Below are 18,110 nucleotides of genomic sequence, written 5' to 3' on the forward strand. Positions count from 1 at the left end.
ATTATTTACAATAATTAATTTGTTTATAAATACAAGTGTAAAAACAACGCTTAAAAATTAAATGGTGAAGTTGTTTAGAAATTTTACGGTAAGCTACAAAACGCGTCCGGTGTTGATGGCGTATGTGTATGTCTCCGCGCATGCGCGTTTGTCATTGTCCGCAAAATGGCTGCGCTCGTAGGTATCCGCGCATGCTTGTCCGGTGAGTTACAAAATGTGTTTATTTTTCTTTTCGCGTGCCATATTGTGTTAATGCACGTTTTGCGTGCGGGATCTAGTATTTACACGTTTAAATGTGAATGTGAGTGTGGACGTGACTGTTATTGTGGCTAGAGGAAGGATGCTCGTATGTTCCATAAGCAAGGTCAAGTTCCTCAGCCTGTGTCTTATGTACCATATAGATACAGCAACGTTAATGACAGTAAAGCATCAGGTTGTGCCTGAATATATAATTGAGAGCCTGTGCTGTGTCAAGATTAGACTTGAAAATGGATTAGGGTTGTTTCAGTCTCGGTGCTATTTTTGACAGCTAAACAAAGAGGCTGAGACTTTGATTCATTGATTTTGTGGTAGGTTCATGTGACAATGAGGCCTGTTTTTAATTGTTAAAATATTGTTTGGACACGTTTCTGAATCATAAGACACTGTAAATATTATGTAGGTGATTTTTTAGATTTGTGTGTTTGACATTTTCCCTCATGTTTTCCAGCTCTGCAATTGACCTCCCCGAGTTTACTGCACAGCTCTTACAAACTGGTGGGTGTTTTCATGTTTAAATGTCCATAACTTCGCACAAGAAAAGATTTGATTAAAATTTGATTTAAAAAAAGTATTATTTGTGATCATGTGGATTTTTTTTGTGTTTGTTTCAGTGTGCAGTTCCTCTAAGCCGAAGGAGTTTCGCAGCAGAGGCGAAAAAGGTTTTCTCTCGTAGTAAACCCCATTTGAACATCGGGACCATTGGTCATGTAGATCACGGCAAAACCACACTTACCGCCGCCATCACCAAAGGTATATTGACAACTTTTACAGTTTTACAGTCAAAAGTTTACATACATCTCGCAGAATCTGCAAAGTGTTTATTATTTTACTAAAATAAGAGGTATCATGCAAAATGCATGTTGTTGTTTTACTTCTATTTACTTCTGACCTGTAGAAGATATTTCACATAAAAGATGTTTACATATAGTGCACAAGAGAAAATAATAGTTGAATTTATACAAATTACACTGTCCAAAAGTTTACATACACTTGATACTTAAAACTTGTTGTTACCTGAATGATCCACAGATGTGTTTTTTGTTTAGTGATAGTTGTTCATGAGTCCCTTGTTTGTCCTGAACAGTTTCTTCAGAAAAATCCTTCAGGTCTTACAAATTCTTTGGTTTTTCAGCTTTTTTGTGTATTTGAACCCTTTCCAACAATGACGGTTTAATTTTGAGATCCATCTTTTCACACTGAGGACAACTGAGGGACTCATATGCAACTATTACAGAAGCGTCAAACACACACTAATGCTTCAGAAGGAAAAATGGTCTATTAAGAGCCGGGGGGTGAAAACTTTTTGAATTTGAAAATTGGGGTAAATTTAACTTATTTTGTCTTCTGGGGAGCATGTAAGTAGCTTCTGAAGAGCAATACTAAATTAAAAATAAATGATATTTAGGCAAAATAAGAAAAATGTACACATCCTCATTCCATTCAAAATTTTTACCCCTGCCTTTTAAGGCATTTTTTTTTCTTCTGGAGCATCAGTGAGTGTTGAACCATCTGTAATAGTTGAGAGTCCCTCAGTTGTCCTCATTGAGAAAAGATGAATCTCAAAATCATACAGTCATTGTTGGAAAGGGTTCAAATACACAAAATGCTGAAAAACCAAGGAATTTTTGCGACCCGAAAGATTTTTCTGAAGAACAGTGGCCAGTTTAACTGTTCAGGACAAACAAGGGACTCATGAACAACTATCACTAAACAAAAAAACACAGCTGTGGATCATTCAGGTAACAACACAGTACTAAGAATCAAGTCTATATAAACTTTTGAACGGGGTCATTTTTTATAAATTGAACTATTATTTTCTCTTGTGGACTATATGTATAAGTTTCATGTGAAATATCTTATTGAGGTCAGTACTAAATAAAAATAACATGCATTTTGTATGATCACTCTCATTTTAGTAAAACAATTAACATTTTGTAGATTCTGCAAGGTCTATGTAAACTTTTGACTTCAACTGTATCTCTTGCTAATCAAAAAGTGGTGCACTGACTGTATTTTCATCGTCTCTTTGTATCAGTCCTTGCCGAGGCCGGCGGTGCACGTTATAAGACCTATGAGGATATTGATAATGCTCCTGAAGAGAAGGCTAGAGGAATCACCATCAACGCCTCGCATGTGGAATACACCACTGCCAACAGACACTACGCTCACACCGACTGCCCCGGACATGCTGATTACGTCAAGGTATTGTACATCTGACAGTAGTGACAGTAAAGATATTTCTATTTAAAATTAAAATAATGCATGTTATCAACATTGATAATTAGAAATGATTCAGAAATGATTTCTGAAGGAGCATGTGACACTGAAGACTGGTGTAATCATGCTGAAAATTTAGCTTTGCATCACAGAAATAAATTACATTTGAAAATATATTCACATAGAAAACAGTTCATTTAAATTGTAATAATATTTCACAATATTACAGTTTTTACTGTATTTTTGATCATATAAATGCAGCCTTAAAAACTGTATTGTGTGTATGTGTGTGTGTGTATATATATATATATATATATATATATAATATAAATCATTATTTCTGTACTATAAATGCTATCTCTGTCTGAAGAACATGATCACAGGCACATCTCAGATGGACGGCTGCATCCTAGTGGTGGCGGCGACCGATGGTCAGATGCCACAGACGCGTGAGCACCTCCTGCTGGCGCGCCAGATCGGCGTGGAGCACGTGGTAGTGTTTATTAACAAAGCCGATGCCGTGGAGGACAAGGAGATGCTGGACCTGGTGGAGCTGGAGATCAGAGAGCTGCTCACAGAGTACGGCTATAATGGCGAAAACACACCAGTTATCATTGGATCGGCACTCTGTGCTCTAGAGGTAAGGATAGAGAGTGATCCTGGAGAAAAAAAAAAACTAAAAATACAGTAATATTGTGAAATATCATTACAACTAATAACTGAGCAAATCAGCATATCAGAATGATTTCTGAAGGATCATGTGACACTGAAGACTGGAGTAATGATGCTGAAAAATTAGATTTGCATCACAGGAATAAATTACATTTTAAAACATATTCAAATAGAAAACATTTTTTTATTGTTATGTATATAGCTGGTGATGAAGAGACTGGAATGATCTGTTTTGAACTGTTGAATCACAAATTTCAAACTGCTGTTACAATTGTGTGTGTTCAGAGCAGACAGCCAGAGCTGGGTGTTAACTCCATCATGAAGCTTTTGGAAGTGGTAGATGAATATATTCCTTTGCCAAAGAGAGAGCTGGAGAAACCATTCCTGCTGCCCATAGAGGGAGTCTATTCTATTCCAGGTGTGTGTTTGCTTCTTGAGGTACTGCTGATGTAGTTTCTGTTAGGGATGCACTGAAATTAAAATTCCGAACAAAATTAAACACTGGGCCGAAGGCCGATTACCAAACACGGTTTTTCATGTTTTTTCCCCATGTATTTTGCCATTATTTTTTTCACCATTGCATAAATTAAATAGCCAAAATGTGCTTTTTACAGTTTTGTCTTGCTTTTCAAAAAATAAAAAATAAAAATCAATTACAAAACAACAATTTAAAAAATATTTATTTAACACTGAACATTTTTAACATTCTACCAGACATTATAGCCTACCAACAAAGCACAATTTAACTTAAAATTAAGAAGTTAGTAAAATAATATTCTTTGGCCGTTTTTAAGAACACTTTCTTGAATCAGGCATGTGTTTTTTAATGTACAAATAAATGCAGCCTTGCTGAGCAAAATAGAATGTTATAATAAATGTTTTAATAGAGCTGTTGTAATGATTGTTAGCATTATTTTTGTCTTACTTTTTATTTTATTTTACAGAACAACAGTAAAATTACAATGCTAACATTTATGAATGTTGACTTTTATTTTGGCGGAAACCCACAATAAGACCTCAGTACTACTTTTTGCTGACAGCAGCAGATTTATGAATGATTCTCATTACGTAGATTTTCCTCACGCTTTGGACTTTGAACCCTGGTTAAGTAGCTTGTGCTAGAGCCCTGCACGGGCCTTAAATCTAAGCCCTAGCCCGGCCCTGGCCCGAAATGCACAGGCTGTAGCCCGGCCCGTGTCCGACAGCTTATCAAAAAATTTTGGCCCGAGTCCGACCCGAAGCCCGTCTTTTTTTCCGCCGAACAGCTTATACTGTTACAGCCATTAAAATAGACCAGATTCGTATTTAATAGAAAGTTTGTTTTTTCGTTTCGTTTTTTTTATCAGAACAATTTAGAGAAATGTTTGGAGTTTTTTGTTTGTTTGTTTGTTTTTTAAATGTAAGTTTTAGTTTTTTAAGTGACATGGATATCCAAGCGGTATGTGGTCCACAGTGAGTTTACTCAATTTAACCTATATATCAAATCAACACTTGACTAGTCTACAATGCAATCCACAGATATAAAACAAACATCAATATATCACAATGTTAGATTTAAAGTTTATTATCACCATCTCAGAACAAAGGCATTTCGAACAGGGCAGGCAGCTCTGCTGCGCAAAACCGGAACATACAAAGTCGCAGTGGTAAAGTAAACGAATAATGAACAAATATATAAAGAATAAATAATAATATAGAAAACTTCAAAAACACAACTTTACCACGTGGCTGAAAATCTCTTTGCTGCGCAAAGTATGTAAGCGGAGTGGAGCGGCAACAATTTCCCCCTGCGCTCCTTGCATTTAATAATCGCTCTGCTCCAGCTCCACTCCTCACTCACTGATATCAGAAACACCGCTCCGCGTCAAAAAAAAAAAAAAAAATTAAGTATGTTTGAAATGTAACAGTCCTGTTCATAAAATATAATAAAATAAAATAACAGGAGAGTTTCAAACACTAGTGTGCAATATTTGTTCCGACCACAGCTAATAATTGTCAGCATTAAAAGAGTATTGCTGCTTTATCCAGTGCAAAGTTTGTAATGAAAATAATACGTTTTCGTCAGTTATTTTACCTACAGATCACATTATTTCTGATTTGAGTGATCCATCTCTAGCTAAACATGTTTAACATATGATTTCCTGCTTAATGTGCAGTTATATTATGGACCATTGGCATGAATTGTACTCATGATGGAGCGGTGGTGGAGCGCTCTTGAAGAGAGTGAAAACTATGACGCTCCGACTTTTAAAAAAATCCGCTCCTTCCTCCATTCAAAATCACACCGCTCCACTCCGCGCTCCGCTCATACTCTGCTATGCGCGAGTTAGGCATCACTGGCGCTTCCGGGGGACTCACGCATTAAATCTCATTAAACTTTTTTTTTTTTAAGTTTTTTTCTAAAGCAGGCCCGAAGCCCGATATGCGTGCAAGTTATGACGTGAAAATTGGCCCGAAGCCCGGCCCTAGGGGCAAAAAAAAGTCGGGCCCCGACGGGCTCGGGCTCAATTGCAGGGCTCTAGCTTGTGCAGCACTGTCAGAATAAATACAGTTTGTGCGTGTATTGGACAACGTTCTGTAGTTTATTTACTAATGGTTTAAGGCCATTTCGTGACTTCAGTCATCACACAGTAACCAGCAACAATCACCCCTTTCTCTTCTCATCGATGACATGCGATGCGGTTCTAAACAGTCTCCCGCTGTCGGTACTTGTAATAATTTTTGCATCTTTCTCTGACGGTTTTAAATGCTTCCACACTGCTGACATGTTTGCTGCATTTGTGCGTGCCTCTATTTGATCGTTTTCACGTCATTGTTCTGTATAATTTGTCACCGAAAGAGCTTTTTTTTTTGCTATTTTCGGCCAATTTTGGTTACCGAACATTCGGTGCATCCCTAGTATCTGTATGATATGAAGAATGAAGAAAACATTTTTATGTTTGTGTGTTTAACTGTATGAATCCTGTGTGCAGGTCGTGGTACTGTGGTCAGTGGCACACTAGAGCGAGGAATGATCAAGAAGGGAGATGAATGTGAATTTCTCGGACACAATCGTTGCTTTAAGTCCACCATCACTGGTGAGAAAATATTAACATATGTAAAACTGAAAGCATGAAATTGTGTGTATTAACCACTATTACGGCAAGCTAACTGGAAACACAATTTTTTTTTTTTTTTTTATAAATCTGACCATGTCCTTGAGCTTTGGTGCTTATGGTGGTGTTATTCTTAAATGGTTAGTTCACTGAAAAATTACAATTCTGTCATTTAATTGTTAACGCTAATGTCGTTCCAAACATTTAAGACCTTCATTCTTCTTTAGAACACAAATTAAGATAGTTTTGATGAAATCCGAGAGCTTTCTGACTTTGCTTAGATAGCTATGCAAATGACAAATTTTAAGGCCCAGAAATATATAAGGACATTGTCAAAATCAATAGTTCAATCATAATTTTACTTATTGATTAAACAAGAATACTTTTTGTGCACAAAGAAAACTAAAATAATGACTTATTTCAAACATTTCCTCTCTTGCATGTGAGTCTAAGAAATTGTTGAATAAAGTCATTTTTTTGTTTTCTTTTTCTTTGTTTAAACTATAATAATAAAACAAAAATATTAGGTGAACATCTTTGAAATGTATCCTTAGAACCTAACTGAAATAAAATGCGTTGATGCTCTAAAACTGAAATAAAAATTAATTTAAAGCTGAATATAAATATTTGCCAAAAAACTAATAAAAATGGCAAGCACATAACAAAAAACTATAATTAAAATGAACTGAAAATATAAAAATAATATAAAAAAGCACATTAAAATATGGCTAAATACTATAATAGTATATTAGTAAAATTAAAACAAGAAAAAATATTATGTTTAATAAGTTTCGAAACATGTTTTAAAATATAATAAAATAATTATATTAGATAAATTTTAAATATTGCTAAATACTATAATAGTGTACAAATAATACTAAAACAACAACTATTATTGTTGTTGTTGTTGTTGTTAAAATGTGTTTAATCAGTTGTTGTGTGATGTTTTAAACTATAATAATAAATTATAAGAGAAGTTTAGAAATGTTTTCTTGGCAGCTAACTGAAATAAAATGTTTAAGTTGATGTTATAAAATGGAAATAAAAAATAATGTAAGGCTGAATATAAATATTTACCAAAAAACTGAAAAATGTCAAGCATATAACAAAAAAAATACAATTAAAATGGAAACTGAAAATAAACGCACATTAAAATATTACTAAATACTGTATTAGTTAATAAATAATACTAAAACAAGGAAAAAATATTATGTTTAATAGGTTGCTCCAGTTGTGCTGAAATGTTTTAAAATATAATACAATAATTGCATTAAATTAAAACTGTTTTATTAGCAACTAACTAAAATAAAATAAGTTAAAGAACTAAAATTGTTCAATTGAAAGCTAACTTAAAATATTGCCGAATACTATAATAGTGTACAAACAATACTAAAACAACAACTTTTATTATTATTATTATTATTATTATTATTATTATTATTATTATTATGTTTAGTTAGTAACTTCAGTTGTTGTGTGATGTTTAAACTATAACAATAAAGTAAATATTGGCAGCTAACTAAAATAAAATGTTTAAGTTAATGTTATAAAACTGAAATAAAAATAAATTTAAAGCTAAATAGAAATATTTACCAAAAAATAACGTCAAACCTATAACAAAAAAATACAATTAAAATTAAAACTGAAAACAAAAAATAAAACCATAAGAAAATATAAGAAAAAAACAATTATGTTTAATAAGTTGCTTCAGTTGTTCTATGATATGTGTTTTATAGTATTAAAATAAAATAATTATAATAGATGAAATTTTAACATTGTAGCTTGGGCAACTAACTAAAATAAAATAAGTTTAAGTACTAAAGTTAAAAAACTAAAACTGAAATACAAAAGATTTAAAGCTAAATAGAAAAATATTAAATATAATAAATGACAAAAGCACAACAAAATGACTAAAAGTTAAAAACTGAAAATATGGAAAAAAAAAAGCTAATTCTAAACATTAATAAATGCTATAATAGTTTACAGTTAGTACTAAAATACAAATTATTATTATTACAAATTTAGTTTGTTGCTTTGGTTACTGTCCTATATGTGTTTTTTTTAAAAACCGACCTTTTCTCTTTATCAACAAATGATGTGCATTTCTCATCAGACACACAAAAAGAATAGCTAAAATCAAGCCTTTTAAGCAAAGAATCACTTTTGAGGTCTAGGATGGTTATGGATTGGTCAGAGCCAATAGAGGGACAACACAAAAAGGCTCAGTTCATTAGGGGAATTAATTCAAAGCAAAAGCATAACATAAAAGTGGGGAGGAAAATAGTGTGGTAAACAAACTTCTTATAGGCCCGCTCGGACAGTCCACAGGTGTAGGGGATCTACTCACAAAAAGACACAAATCCAGAAAACAAAACACTTTCGAAAAACAAACCCATTAAACTACACACATGTAACATTTAGCTTTAGACAGAAGTTCAACTCTAGCTCTAATTGTCTTTGTTTCTTGCTCTTTCTCTCAGGTATTGAGATGTTCCATCAGTCTCTGGAACGGGCCGAGGCGGGCGACAATATGGGCGCTCTAGTGCGTGGCCTGAAGAGAGAGGATGTGAGGAGAGGCATGGTGATGTGCAAACCTGGATCCATCCAGCCACACCAGAAGGTCAAAGCTCAGGTGGGTGATATTTTTTATTTATTTATTTTATTTTTTTAAAACCATAAACCTCAATTGACCATATGCACGGAGCGTTCTTTAGAACTTCCGAATAATAAGTAAACTTCTGCTGAAGCTCATTTGTGACCCTGGACCACAAAACCAGTCTTAAGTCGCTGGGGTATATTTGTAGCAATAGCCAAAAATACATTGTATGGGTCAAAATTATTGATTTTTCTTTTATGCCAAAAATCATTAGGAAATTAAGTGAAGATCGTGTTCCATGAAGATTTTTTGTTCAATTCATACTATAAATATATCAAAATGTAATTTTTGATTAGTAATATGCATTGTTAAGGACTTAATTTGGACAACTTTAAAGGTGATTTTCTCAGTATTTTGATTTTTTTGCACCCTCAGATTCCAGATTTTCAAATAGATGTAGGTGGACTCTCTTGAGACTCATCTACTGCCTTGTTCTAATTAGAAACTGAGAAAAATAATAATTGCAACATTGTAAATAATGATAGCGGCATGAACATTAAGTTTCATATTATTTAACGACATATAATTTAAATGCCATTTTTAAGTACCTGCATTGTTGTACATTTAAATGCTGACAGCTAAACACTATCATAACGTGTATAGGCTAACGTTAGCTAGCTAGCGATACTTCTCTTCAAGGACATCTTAATCGTATTCTTGACAATCAGTAACTTGCCTTCATAGTCATGAACACATTTTTTAAATCTTGTAATATTTTAAAGGCTTTATTATTTTTCAACTCTACAGCTGTGCAATAAAATTCACTTCAGAGTTTCACTTTTCATTCATAAAGACGACATGGAAAAAAATGTCTTTTCACAGAAAACGTCTTTTTTAAGATTAAAATAACATGAAATTACCCTTACAACCAGAAGATGGCAGCAGAGGATCAATCATTGGCTGCAGCTGCCATTTCAACCCCTTAGTTTTTTAAGAGGCCTTGCTTTTCGATTTATTATAAAATCACTAGTTTAATAAATTGTAGTGCTTTTACTGCACTTAAGTATATAGTATAGCAAGTGCAGAAGATCATTCAAATAAATAAGCTCAGACACAAACATTTAAATGCTGACAGCTAAACACTATCGTAACATGTTTAGGCTAACGTTAGCTAGCTAGCGATAACTTTTCTTCAAGGACATCTTAATCGTATTCTTGACAATCAGTAACTTGCCTTCATAGTCATGAACACATTTTTCAAATCTTGTAATATTTTAAAGCCTTTATTTTTCAACTCTACAGCTGTGCAATAAAATTCACTTCAGAGTTTCACTTTTCATTCATAAAGACGACATGGAAAAAAATGTCTTTTCACAGAAAACGTCTTTTTTAAGATTAAAATAACATGAAATTACCCTTACAACCAGAAGATGGCAGCAGAGGATCAATCATTGGCTGCAGCTGCCATTTCAACCCCTTAGTTTTTTAAGAGGCCTTGCTTTTCGATTTATTATAAAATCACTAGTTTAATAAATTGTAGTGCTTTTACTGCACTTAAGTATATAGTATAGCAAGTGCAGAAGATCATTCAAATAAATAAGCTCAGACACAAACATTTAAATGCTGACAGCTAAACACTATCGTAACATGTTTAGGCTAACGTTAGCTAGCTAGCGATAACTTTTCTTCAAGGACATCTTAATCGTATTCTTGACAATCAGTAACTTGCCTTCATAGTCATGAACACATTTTTCAAATCTTGTAATATTTTAAAGCCTTTATTTTTCAACTCTACAGCTGTGCAATAAAATTCACTTCAGAGTTTCACTTTTCATTCATAAAGACGACATGGAAAAAAATGTCTTTTCACAGAAAACGTCTTTTTTAAGATTAAAATAACATGAAATTACCCTTACAACCAGAAGATGGCAGCAGAGGATCAATCATTGGCTGCAGCTGCCATTTCAACCCCTTAGTTTTTTAAGAGGCCTTGCTTTTCGATTTATTATAAAATCACTAGTTTAATAAATTGTAGTGCTTTTACTGCACTTAAGTATATAGTATAGCAAGTGCAGAAGATCATTCAAATAAATAAGCTCAGACACAAACATTTAAATGCTGACAGCTAAACACTATCGTAACATGTTTAGGCTAACGTTAGCTAGCTAGCGATAACTTTTCTTCAAGGACATCTTAATCGTATTCTTGACAATCAGTAACTTGCCTTCATAGTCATGAACACATTTTTCAAATCTTGTAATATTTTAAAGCCTTTATTTTTCAACTCTACAGCTGTGCAATAAAATTCACATCAAAGATTCACTTTTCTTTCTCTTTTGACGGAAAACAATGTTTTTTTTTTTTCAGATTAAAATGACATGAAATTACCCATATGACCAAAAGATGGCAGCAGAGGATCAATCATTGGCTGCAGCTGACATTTCAACTCCTTATATTTCAAGACGTCTTACTTTTCGATTTATTATAAAATCACTAGTATAATAAATTGTAGTACTTTTACCGCACTGAAGTATGTAGTATAACAAGTGCAGAAAGTCATTAAAATAAATAACAACCTATAAGGGTGAATTATTTAAATACTTTTAGTTCACTACATATAAAATAAATTCAATATTAATGGTATAACAATTAAATAATGCTCTCAATATGAATCGATATAAATTTGAAATATTTTATATAATTTAATAACTACATCTTTTAAGTTTATCTTGAACTGTAAAAGCTATTAAATAGCCTATATTTAACCAACACAAACTTGTTACTACAAACTTTTGTTACTCTGAATTTAGTCTGAATCATTTAATGCACAGCTCTTTTTTTGACATCAGCTTGTAAAATGTTTCGTCCAGTTATTACGGTCAATCATAGCAATGACTCACTTATATTTAGCCAATTTCCTCGCATATTTTTTTTTAACTTGCATTTGTCATTCTTGAAACTGTATACATGGACGTTTGGTCCTCTTAGACAAACAAAACTTTTCTTTGATTGTAAATGGATTATGCAGAGAACACAAACAAAGTAGACTCCTATTACGGCACAGTACAGTTGAATGGAAATGACTTAGCTGGCTTGTCTAAAACAAGGAAGTAATCCGTGCATATGGTCAATTCAGCACCTGTCTCCTACTTCACAGACCAATCAACCATTTCAACTCTGTGTCAACAGGTCTATGTCCTGAGCAAAGAGGAGGGTGGCAGACACAAACCATTCTGCTCAAACTTCATGCCGATCATGTTCTCTCTCACCTGGGACATGGCTTGTATAGTAGAGCTGCTTCCAGGAAAGGTACGTCTCAGCTTTGCAGATATTCAGTGTCAGCACCAAAATCGTTCAGTCTAAATTTATTCTCTCCATCTCATTTCCTTTTGTTTTCATAGGAGATGGTGATGCCGGGAGAGGACGCGTCTCTGAACCTGGTCCTCAGACAGCCCATGGCTCTTGACAAAGGCCAGAGGTTCACGCTCAGAGACGGCCACCAAACCATCGGCACGGGCCTAGTCACAGAAATCCTCCCCATGTCAGGAGATGATAAATACAACTGGGGTTGAGAGAGACAACGCAAAAAAAAGAAACTCTTTGAGACTCTGGCGTCCGAAGCTTTTTTGGACTGAAGTTCTAGAAATTCCACCCTAGAATTGAATTACGGCTCTGTTTATATTGCAAAATTAAATCTGTTTGCTAAGGAGGATGTCTTTGTGCTGATTGCTAATGTCTTTGCAAACCCCACCAATTTTTTTTCCCACACGACGAAGCAAGTTAAAGTATCACTGGGATTAGAAATCTGGAGTATTTTGTGTCTATGCTTTCATTATCCTTTATCCAGTCTGAGCTGTCAGTTATTCACAAAGTGAAAATTTGAGCTTGGCTTGTCATTCCTTGCTGTTCATCTACAGACACACATTGGGTTCTTTTGCTGTCTGTTTTCTGGTCATCTATCTAAAAAAAAAAAGTAATAAAATAAATTCAATAGATATGTAAACTCAGCTTTGTGTCTTTTGCATTTAACCAATTTTCAATTTCAATGGGGACAAAAGTGTACTGTGATGATTTAAGTTGCAATAGACTATTGTATACGTATTTTTTAAGATGGTGTCAAACCTATGTTGCAACACAGGGCAGTTTTTTGAATGTTCCCGTTATTGCTTTAAAGTGAGATAGTGGATATTTATTTGTGTGTAAAATTATAAAATTATGCAAAAGCCAACATGTCTGTTCCTGAATCTCTACTTTGTATAGTAGCTTCTATTGCATTATAGTCCCTCACGTCCGCTGCGTTCTCAAAATTCTGGCAATTTGATAATACCTAGAATATCAAAATCAACTGCAGATCATTTTCTTATCTAGCGCCTAAACTCTGGAACAGTCTACCTAACACTGTTCGGGAAGTAGACACAATCTGTCAGTTTAAATCTAGATTAAAGACATCTCTTTAACCTGGTTTACACATAATATTATAATTCAAATCCGTTAAAGGATTGTTAGGCTGCATTAATTAGGTCAACCAGAACCGAAAAAACCTCGCCTCTGGCTTGCTTAGTTGGGGACACTTTCCAGCGATATCGTATACTATTTGAACTGAACTGACGATGATATCACTGAATTCATTGATGAACTGCCTTTAACTGAAAATTGATTATTTACAATAATGCGTTACTTACACACTATTGTTCTGTTTAAATACTGTGCAGTTGCTTTGACACAATCTGTATTGTTAAAAGCGCTATATAAAGGTGACTTGACTTGACTTTGACAGGAAACTCATTCATGTGGTCTTAGAGGGGTCATGAGAAATCAAATTTGCCTTGATCTTTTGACATGTAAGAGGTCTTTGTACCATATTTGTAATCAAGCTCTTTGTAGTCAATCACCGTAGGTGCCGCCCACTGGCTCTCAGTCGCTTAAAGGCCGGACACTTGTTTACATGAATAAACGAGTGTCGCGACACGTCAAAAGCACATAGAAAATATAGCTGCAAGTAGCGATTACCGGGATTCAAGTGCTTTAAGGCATTTAAGCACATGCACAAATATTTAACAATATTTAACAAGCCTTTAACCACCTAAATCAATGATTTTAAAAAAGCATTTTTTGCGTAATTTACTGTATTTTTGCCATAGAAATACAGTGTTTTTGAAACCTTTTTAACTGTTGCAGCGCCAACTGTGATCCCACTTCCTTAAAACTTTGCATGCTTGTTTAGAATCACCTGTCGCATGTGCTCACCAGGTTTTTTTGAAGTTTCGATTTTTCCTTTAGGCTTAATAGGATTTTGAGTAAATTTGGACAGGCCCCTTTTCTAAACGACCGCGTTATCAATTCCCAAAAAGTTAATTTCTACATTTTTGTGATAATTATTGACATAGTGAGTCCTGAGTACTGCAGTGTTTTTTCCAGATAAAATCTAGGACTAGTTTGCAAAAGTAGGTTTTCTCAATTATTTAACAAACAATTTGATTGACAAAGAGGCAAAGTTGTCTGGAATGAGAAGTTTGAATATCGCGTGTATGTGCCATTGTGTAATGTACAATCATTTACCCCTGCGGAAAAAAAAACCAGCTAAAACCGGCCAACCAACCTAGGCTGGTTTTTGCTGTTTTTTTTCACCAGGGACACCCTTGAAAAATGCAGTCCCCCAGTGGCTGATTTCATGGCAGCCATGGTGTTTTTTTTTTGAGATATGCTAATGTCCTTATAGACACTTGTGGCACTTTGGACCAAGACAGTGCACAGCGATTTTCATTTTGATAGGACAAACGGTTGCATAGGTATAGACATTTTTCCCCCATTATAGCACCACCCCTGGTGAAAAAAACAGCTAAAACCAGCCTAGGCTGGTTGGCTGGTTTTAGCTGGTCAACCAGTCTGGTTTTAGTTGGTCAGCAGGCTGGTTTTAGAGGGGTTTTGGCCACTTTTCCAGCCTGGCCAGGCTTGGAGACCAGCTAAAACCAGTTACTTCCAGCTTAAACCAGTTACGACCAGCCAACCAGCCTAGGCTGGTTTTAGCTGTTTTTTTCACCAGGAGTGGTGCTATAAGAGGGGGACAAACGGTTGCATAGGTATAGACATTTTCCCCCTCTTATAGCACCACCCCTGGTGAAAAAAAAAAACAGCTAAAACCAGCCTAGGCTGGTTGGCCGGTTTTTAGCTGGTCAACCAGCCTGGTTTTAGCTGGTCATAGCTGGTCAGCGGGCTGGTTTTAGAGGGGTTTTGGCCACTCAAGAGAATCTTCCTGCACTGGTTTGGTTCCGATCAGGCAAAAAACCTAGGACTAGCTCGCAAAAGTACTGTAGTAATTTAAAAAAAAAAAACTAATCCCCGAAAATGTCATAACTGATGCATGCGTTTTGACCGACATGAGCCAAGGATTCAAACTACATAAAATACTTGAGCCTGCGATTGACAGTTTAAAAGTTGTGAGTGATTTTGTACTTTTGAACGCTATAGCATCCCTGTCAGGCCGATTGGGGTGAGCCTTGGTCGTGTTGTCGGGGGTGTGAGTACTACCATCCCTCCAAGTTTCAAATCTCTACAATTTACAGTTTGGTTTGCACGATCAGTTTTACACGAGATTGCTAATCCTTGGCCATTCTAACAATTACAATAGGGTTTCAGCGCTTGAACCCCTAATTACAACTACTGTTGCTATCTTGTCTACACTGGATACAGTATACAGATGTGAGTTCGCTTTCTGACACAGTCCAGTGCTTGAATCTGTCGTTAAAAGGACAAATGGAGTGAAAGAACAATCGCCTTGAGACATTTGGTTTAAACAGCTCGTTCAGTTTCCCAGCACACAGAACAAGTGGATAATTTATTTTTTATGGCATTCCAGATCGGGTCTTGAGGATTGATCATAGCATTTGTTTTGTAAATGAGCCAAAGTGTCATGGAGAGTTCACAAAGAAACATTTGTTGAAAGATGAAAGATTTGTTGAATCTGCAGCTGCATCACAAACTGTAAGTAAATGATTTCATAATGCTCTGTCTGGAAAAAAAAAACTTTATTAATATTATAAGTAACCCTGAAGGAACGTATTAAAATAATAAAAATCCATGTCAAGACAGCTATTTGAACATTAATACAGCAATAAAACATTAAACAGAACTCGTACTAGATCGATGTACTCCCAGTTCCGAGTTCTGACGTGACATAGCCCGTGAAATCACTATGTCAGCCCCTACAGGTGCGGTGTTTATGCAAGTGGTAGGTACACAGTGAAAAAAATAGACTTTAGGACAATATAACGTTGCAAACTAATTAATAATAAATAATGTATTAATAATAAATGCGCTCAGGCAGTTTGGGGTGACTTGCCTGGAACGCTACAAAGTTGAGAGTCGTGATTTGAAGTCGTAATTTACCAGCTCAAAAACCTGCCTGGAACGCAGCATTGTCTTAAAATCAAGACTTCAAACAAACAAAAATGCATTTAAAAAGTACTACTGTGATGTAATTTAATATTTTAGTGTTTAAATAATTGTATTCATTATTTAGAAATAATACATTTAAATAATGAGTTTAAATTTTGAAGTAGAACATTTTTCAGAATTCATTTTTCTCCACCCAAGCAGTTTGAACAAAACATCTTTAAAAACCAACTGTAGGTAGTTTTGTGTATTTTTGCGATTTTAGAGCCCCCTAGAGTTAATTAAGTGAAATACTTCAAATATCACTGTCGTAATTACAAATCGTCTCTGGCTGTATTCGTCTATTTGTTGCTGCCGTAATTCGTACCCGCTCACCAAACATATACAAACTCCCAGATCAGACATTTACAGTGCCAAGGGAAAGAAACAGATAGCGGAAAGATGAAACTCATTTCAAGGTAAAAAAACAAAGAAAGAAACTTACATACAGTTGAAATGTCAACCTTTAAAATATGTCATGCAACATTTCTAGTGAAATATTAATCGAGAGACTGAATGCAGGGATAGATTGGATAGTAAGTAGCATGTAGTATGTAGGCTATTATATTGTATTTTTGGTCTGTGAGCCTTTGTTTATCGTGCCCAATGATAATATCAGGTATAAAGGTAAACAGTCCGTTTTGAAATAATAATTAGCTATTATTCATCCTGTAGCTGCTCTCAAAGGTTTTAATCTTAATGTAATTTCACTGCAGTTTTCCAGTTCCCTGCATCTCTTCATTCACCCACTCTTCCTCCATCTATTTCTTTCTGGAATGGGACTGGGATTCCATTCATCTGTTCGTATGAATCTGAAACAAGTGTTTACAAACTTAATCACATGTAAAGAAACACGCATGTTTTACATAAACACACACAAACTCACCATCCTCTGTGGTGTCATTGGCTGCCTGGAAGTCATTGTTGTAGTCTGGTCCAGCCATCATTTCATACGACTCTGAAAGGAAAGACATTTTTGCAGTATTTCACACTGCATATGTGCATACAGTGCCTTGCAAAAGTATTCATACTCCTTCATTTTTTTCACGTTTTGTTATGTTACAGCTTTATGTTAAACTGCTTTAAATAACAGTTTCTTCCACATCAATCTACACTCCATACACCATAATGACGAAGCAAAAAAACAGGTTTGTAACAACTTTGCAAATTCATTAGAAATAAAACACTTAAATGATTCCATTGCATTCTTACCCTTTTGTGGGACACTTGAAATTTATATCACTTATATCAATTGAATGGGTATGATTTGGAAAGGCAAACACATCTTAAAAGCTCTAACAGCTGAAAATGCATATCAGAGGAAAAAACCAAGCCCTGATGTCAAAAAACTGCATGTAAAGGTCAGAAACAAGGTTGCATCAAGCCACACATCTGGGGAACCATTGAAGGTTCACAGAAGTCTCTATTCACCATAATGGAAGAACAACTAGGGCTCTTCCTAGAGCTGGCCTCCAGGCCAAACTGTGCAATTGATGGAGAAAGGGGTTGGTTGTACTGGTGATCAAGAAGCTGATGGTCACTCTAGTTTAGCTCTATGATCATAAAAGCAGATGGGAGAAACTTACAGAAGGACAAACATGACTGCAACACTCTACCAATCCGGTCTTTATAGAGGTGTGGCCAAACTCAATCCTCTTCTCAGTGAAAAACACATGAAAACACACTTGGAAATTGCAAGAAAGCACCTGAAGGACCCTCAGACTGTAAGAAAATGATTCTCTGGTCTGATGAACCTCAAATCCAAGCATCATGTTTGGAGGAAAGCAGGCACTGCTCATCACCTGCACAGTAGCATCCCAAAAGTAAAGTGTGCCTGT

General features: G+C 35.0%; 1 protein-coding gene across 1 annotated transcript; it reads left to right on the plus strand.

Moving 5' to 3' along the window:
- The first annotated feature begins 148 nt into the window (after window positions 1-148).
- On the plus strand, window positions 149-12,848 carry tufm (Tu translation elongation factor, mitochondrial). The gene is made up of 10 exons (XM_073849036.1): window positions 149-202; window positions 710-756; window positions 873-1,011; window positions 2,297-2,463; window positions 2,849-3,118; window positions 3,436-3,568; window positions 6,123-6,227; window positions 8,726-8,877; window positions 12,031-12,150; window positions 12,243-12,848. Exons 1-10 carry the CDS (start codon window positions 166-168, stop codon window positions 12,411-12,413), a joined length of 1,341 nt encoding a protein of 446 aa, XP_073705137.1. The 5' UTR covers window positions 149-165; the 3' UTR covers window positions 12,414-12,848.
- The last annotated feature ends 5,262 nt before the right edge of the window (window positions 12,849-18,110 follow it).

Source organism: Garra rufa, chromosome 1 (genome assembly GCF_049309525.1).
Source record: "Garra rufa chromosome 1, GarRuf1.0, whole genome shotgun sequence".
Lineage (NCBI taxonomy): Eukaryota > Metazoa > Chordata > Actinopteri > Cypriniformes > Cyprinidae > Garra > Garra rufa.

Coding starts and splice junctions, on each gene's coding strand:
- tufm (XM_073849036.1), top strand. CDS start 166: ATGGCTGCGCTCGTAGGTATCCGCGCATGCTTGTCCG. Junction 8,878..12,030: donor ACCAGAAGGTCAAAGCTCAG/GTGGGTGATATT, acceptor CTGTGTCAACAG/GTCTATGTCCTGAGCAAAGA. Junction 12,151..12,242: donor TAGAGCTGCTTCCAGGAAAG/GTACGTCTCAGC, acceptor TTGTTTTCATAG/GAGATGGTGATGCCGGGAGA.